This window comes from Sitodiplosis mosellana, unplaced genomic scaffold (genome assembly GCF_009176505.1).
Source record: "Sitodiplosis mosellana isolate CC-2019 unplaced genomic scaffold, AAFC_SMos_1.0 Smas_scaffold_5249, whole genome shotgun sequence".
NCBI classification, from domain to species: Eukaryota; Metazoa; Arthropoda; class Insecta; order Diptera; family Cecidomyiidae; genus Sitodiplosis; species Sitodiplosis mosellana.
In genome coordinates this window covers 1-6,063 of record NW_022600491.1, presented here as the reverse complement: position 1 = coordinate 6,063, position 6,063 = coordinate 1, and the positions used below count along the sequence as shown (strand labels likewise).

At 33.5% G+C, this 6,063-nt stretch overlaps 1 protein-coding gene across 1 annotated transcript; it reads right to left on the bottom strand.

Moving 5' to 3' along the window:
• Positions 1–4: 4 nt before the first annotated feature.
• LOC129572594 (ankyrin-3-like) lies at positions 5–4,675 on the bottom strand (the record flags this gene model as incomplete). The annotated part of the gene is made up of 18 exons (XM_055452588.1): positions 4,491–4,675; positions 3,598–3,693; positions 3,391–3,409; positions 3,097–3,134; positions 2,923–3,021; positions 2,258–2,356; positions 2,096–2,194; positions 1,901–1,999; positions 1,533–1,631; positions 1,337–1,435; positions 1,178–1,276; positions 1,025–1,123; positions 854–952; positions 671–769; positions 504–602; positions 312–416; positions 140–241; positions 5–73 (listed from the first exon to the last, which is right to left on the bottom strand). Coding segments are annotated over exons 2-18 (1,483 nt in total), but the record flags the coding sequence as incomplete, so codon positions are not given.
• Between the last annotated feature and the right edge of the window lie 1,388 nt (positions 4,676–6,063).

The window sequence follows — 6,063 nt, the reverse complement described above, 5'->3', positions numbered from 1 at the left end:
GTCGATTTCTTTATGCCCTTGGCATTAATGTAAGCACCGTGTTTAATGAGGAAATCTGCGACTTTCATATGATCTGCAAAAATAGAAGAATCAAAACGATTGTCTTCTGTTTCTGAAAGCAATGTTATGGATCAAAAACCATTTTGTGCAGCCAAATGAAGTGGTGTGAATCCATTCTTGTTATCTGTACCGTTAACGTTGGCTCCGTTTTCAATTAGAAATTTAACGGTATTCAAATCAGCTGAATTTTGAATTGAAACAAAATCAAAAGTTTGTTTTTGTTTTAAAAGTAAGATTCTAGGCAATTATACCTTCATCCGATAGCATAGCGATATGAAGTAACATACTTCCTTCATTGTCTTTAATATTTACGTCGGCAGCGTGTTCAATGAGGAATAGAGTGAAGCCCGCATTACCTGATCGTTGTAAAGGAAAAACATAGAACAAAAATCAAAAGATTAACGAACGCAAACATAAAGTAATTTTAAGTACGATTTAATTACCGGTGGATATAGCGATACGGAGCGCCGTGTGTCCCAAATCATTTTTGGCATTGATGCCAGCGCCGCGTTTAATGAGAATTTCTGCGACTTTTATTTGACCTGGATCATGTTAACGAACCAAAATCAATCAAGTTTGAGTTTGACAATAAGAGTTCAAATTAGATTACCATATTTTGCAGCGACATGAAGTGGCATATTTCCACTGTTTGCTGTAGCATTCACGTCAGCACCATGATTGATGAGAATTTCTGCGACTCTCGCATTATCTGAAAAATCAAAACGATTTTATCTGTGTTCGAAAGCAAAGGTATTGAGATCATTCCCCAGTAAAAAATTTAACTATTAGTTACCATTTTGAGCAACAATATGAAGTGGATTGTATTCATCATTGTTTTTAGCACTGATGTCAGCACTATGATTGAGAAGGATTTCTGCAACGTTCACGGAATCTGAAATGTGGAAGAAAAAAAAATCAAAAGATTATCTTTGTTTGGAAGCGCAAAGATATTAGGACGATTAACTATTCTGTGCAGCCATATGAATTGGCATCCAATTGTCGCGTCCTGTTGCATTAATATCGGCACCGTGTTCAATGAGCATTTCTGCGACTTTCCCATTATCTGAAAATTCAAAACGATTATCATTGTTCGAAATCAAAGTTATGGGTCAAAAACCATTTTGAGCGGCTAGATGAAGTGCTGTGAATCCATCAGTGCTAAACCCACTGATGTTAGCTCCATGGTTAAGAAGGATTTCTCCGATTTTCACATGATCTGAAATGTAGAAAAATCAAAAGAATGTCCTTATTTGAAAGCAAAAGAATGGGCCAAAACCATATTGTGCAGCTAAATGCAGTGGCATATTTCCTTTTGCTGTTTTAGCACTAATGTCAGCACCATTTTTGATGAGGACTTCTGATACTTTCACCGAACCTAAAATGAGAACATAACAATTGTTCTGGCAAAGATTATCTTTGCTCGATAGTAAAGGTTTGAATCAAAAGTTATATGGTCAAAACATGACCAAAACCTTTTCGTGAAGCTACTTGAAGTGGTGTCCAATTATCAAATCCAATTGCATTGACATCGGCGCCGTGTTCGATGAGCATTTCTGCAACTTTAACATGATCTGAAATGTAGAAGAATAAAAGCGATAGTCTATATTTGTTTGAAACAAATCTCCCATTCGTTTTGAATTTGACAACTGTTATTGAGCGCAATCGCTAGCTGGATAATCTAAGGCTAATGTCAATACAATCAAGTAAACTCTCTATTCTGTCAAACGTCATAGTGAAGTGTAACATACAGATATTCATTAGATTATTACTCCAAAACCGAACAAATAAATAAAGTAATATAAAATGCAAATAAGATTTGGTTTGAAAGCAAAGGCTTTACCAAATTGGCTCACAAGATGAATTGGCATATTTCCCTTTTGATTTTTAGCACTGATGTCAGCACCATGTTTGATGAGGACTTCTGTGACATTCACGGAACCTGAAAACGTGAGAAAAGTCTACAGATTATTTTGGGAAAAAAATTTAGCAAAGATTTCCATGAAAATAATACGAAGAAATGCAGAATATACGTCACCATACGTCACAGCCAAATGGAGGGATGTATATCCACCGCTGCTTTTCGCATCAACGTCAGCACCATGTTCGATGAGGTATTCGGTGATTTTCGCATAATCTAAAATGCAGGAGAATGAAAAAAATTGTTTATATTTGAAAGCAAGGGTATGGGTTCAATTACCCTTGTATGCAGTAATATGAAGAGCGGTATATCCATCATGTGTTTTAGCACTGAGGTCTGCACCGTGTTTGATGAGGATTTTTGTGACATTCGCACGACCTAAAATGTAGATGTATCAAAGAAAAGCAAAGGTACACATAAGTTATTTGATAAGAATCAAAAGATATGCCCTTGAGATTAGGTTGAAATAGCGCCATTCACAAGTATGTCCGCAAGCTTCCCCAGCGAGCCAGCTCCTCAATATGTGAGCGCTCAGCTCATAGAGAGCTGGCTCATTTAAGTGGCGTTGCAATACAAAGAAATGTCAGAATGTTGACAGCTAATATTTAAAAAAAAACTGAAAATATTCTGACATTTTTCCTATGTTAACGCCACGTAAATGAGCCAGCTCTCTCTGAGCTGAGCGCTCACATATTGAGGAGCTGGCTCGCTGGGGGAGCTCGCGGACATGCTTAGCCATTCACTAAAGTTTGATGTGGAAATAACAACCGTTCCTTGGAATATTGTATGTATTTAGCATTGACAACATACCATGGTTTTGAACTTTAATTGATCCCATGATTTACAAGTGTATTGTACCAATTTTGAACTTAAATGAACGACGCTTTAAAGTCACTTGTATTGTTTCTAATTAACCATGCGCGTCTCTCGATAAGAATATTTACCAAAACTTGCAGCCACATGGATTGGAGTATCTCCAGTGTCAAATCGTAAGCTCATATTCATTCCTCCCCGGATCAAATATTCGATTGTTGATATAGAATCTAAATATAAAAATTGTCTTAGCAAAATCGAAGTTTCTTTTACTAAAAACATAACCGAAAAGAAGTCCGACTTACCATTTTCGATTGCATCAAATAGCTCGACCATTTTGGACCTTGACATTGGTAATTTAGAAACAAGTTTTAGAGAAATGTTCAATTTTTCATGGAAATTTCACCGTTTTTTTTTTAAATCGGATCCGTTCTGTTTCTCTGGATCAATTTTAGGAGTCGTAAAAAAGGTACCATTTTTAACAACAGCACCTTTGTTTGCGATATTAAAAATTGAAATAGGGACGCAGAGCGGTCAAAATCGAAATGAAAAATATTTTGTACGGTTCTAATTAATTTTTGGTTAAGTTCTCCATTTACCTATCATTTTGCGCACTTTCTGTAGACAATAATCAACACAAATAACAATATTAAAAAACTCAATAATTATTTAAAGAAAAATAGACTCCAATGACTTCATGAAATGTAAATATACATTGATGGATATATGTATTCATTATTTTTGACATTTTTGCTGCCGAAATGATTCTCTGAGCGAAAAAAAAGAAGAATTAAAGCGCAATATACCTGCCAGCAATCGGTTGAAAACGGCAACAAGTGGCACTATCAATGCGAACAATTTCATCATTTTTTATCCGTCGAAACACAATTGGTTTTGGAATTCTGTATAAAAAAATTTAAAATGAAAAATGTGGTTAAGGTTTTTTTTTCTATTTTAAGGTTATTCAAGTTAACTGCGATTACTTCAGGATGATATCGTGCTAAAAGGAACCATTTTTATCCGCAAAGCGCATATACTCGCCAGATATGAGTCCAATGAATAATTTTGCGATAATTTTATTTATAGAAGCATAATCGCAATTCCACTGTTTGCAATTGAATCGACTATTGTGTTGCATATTTCTTGTTGGAGTACTGAGTTAATTATATGATGAAAAGCTTATGCTTTTTATATGAGTGGCTTATAAATTAAAAAAACGTATGAATAAGAGAATCATGATTTTCTTTTCTTTTTTTCAGGCGGCGCACCAGTATGATTGAAATATAACCAAAATCTTCCACACTAAGCTGAAGTTTGAAGAGAACTTTAACTCTTATGAAAATCTTTGAGTTGTCAGCCAAAAGAAGAGATCCACATTTGAAATTTTCATGCTGACCTCAGGATTCATGAAAATGAACCTTTGATATTGGTTCAAACGTTAAAGAGCTAACCCACCAATTAATTATAAAGAGCTAACCAAGAGAACATTCGTCAATTTATAAGATCTGTAGCTGTGTGCAATTCTCTCTTCTTCTTTTTTTTTAAATTATTCACCACATACCGTAGTTTGAGTGGTTTAAAGACTACAGTTGGTGTATGTTGATTTAAAGCAAAACATGAATTAATCCATGAAGCAAAAGGAATACAATTCGCATATTTCCCAGAATAGCGGTAACGCTAGTAATTTTATGAAACTTACAAATCATTCGTTGCAATTCCTTCTCAATTCGAAATATTTGATTTAGTAGATTTTTATGTATTTTCCAATATTTATTCACCTAGAAACAGATCAACTCAAAGCAAAAACAGTGTTAGAAATAAAAAGCAACACTCAATTTATTTGACAGTTCACCATAGAGGAAATTAAAATGTTCCACTGACTGAAATCACTTTCAACTGTAACTTTCTTACTGAAACCATCAAACCATTAAATAATTTTTTTTAAAATAATATATTCAAAATGCCATTCTTATCGAGTTAAGTTTGTTATCGATGCGGGTTTTTCCACCAGTGACGACGTAGTTTTTATAATGTGTGGAACTGTGAAGACCAGCGATGTTTTGCGTTCTTCCAAAAATCTGGAGTTGACTTGATTGTGTGTAACAATCGATGAATTACACATAATGTAAGGGTGGTTGTAATACATTTGATGTTGCTACGTTTACATGTTGTGTTACGCAAATTAGAATTTTCGAATTTCTCGTTTCTCGTTTCTAGAATCAACTAAGTTTCATGGCGATTTTTTTATGTGAGAAGATTCAATAGAATAAAATTGATTTCAATTTGCTCTTTCACATTTATAATCTCCTTACGATTTAGACACATTCATTGAGTTTTCGATAGGAAAAAAACCAGAAGAAAGACATTGTAGGTCAGTTTGTCTTGAAGAGTGATAAGAACAAAGTTTTTAATTCTTTTATATGTTGCTTACATCTTAATATTCAATCCTGAAAATGATGTGATTCAATTGAGCTTCAAGAATGCTTTATAGTCGAATAGCCAAGAGAAAAACAATAAGCATAAGAGACAATATTGAATAAGCTAGGATTGAAATAATTTTAATTCAAAAAATAAATTTAAATTCATTCACAGTTTGAAAAAAAAATTTAATATTCTACGAATATTTAAGTAAATAATGATTAATTCGAGAACATTGAATGCATTTTTTCTGTAATAATGTTTTTAGATAGGATGATAGTGTATAAAAATATTTTTTATTTTATTTTTTAATCCAAATTAGACCTTTGAAGTCGAATGTTTCTTTTCCGTGTGGTGTTCAATTGCCTGAACTTTTGCTGTTTTTTATGTTTTGTCGACACCTTCTGCGCGTTCTCCATAACCATAATATCAACAAGTCCGCTGTTTGACGTTGCTGTGCAATTACAGTGTTGCAATTGCTGATAGTGCAATCGGCTGTTGCATGGGCTATTTGTATTCACAAAAGGAAGGACATAGTTCGTAATACATCCTTAGAAAAGAGATTAATGAAACATAGTTTCACTTTATATCGCTTGCAAAAGTGCATCATACTGAAATGTTTTAATAAAGAGAGCTGAAAGACAAAGAAACCTAAGTTCTTAAACGCGAATAAATGAATTGATCAAACTAATGTGGAATCACTAGATTGCATTTTAATTAAATCATTTTTTTTTTATTTCATTGACATTATTGAGACATTTGCTATTTATCATATTCCTGAACGTTTTCAGACTAAAGAAAATCAATTTTTTCGATAGCAATAAGGTACTTTTGTTCATCAAGAGTTGAATTTT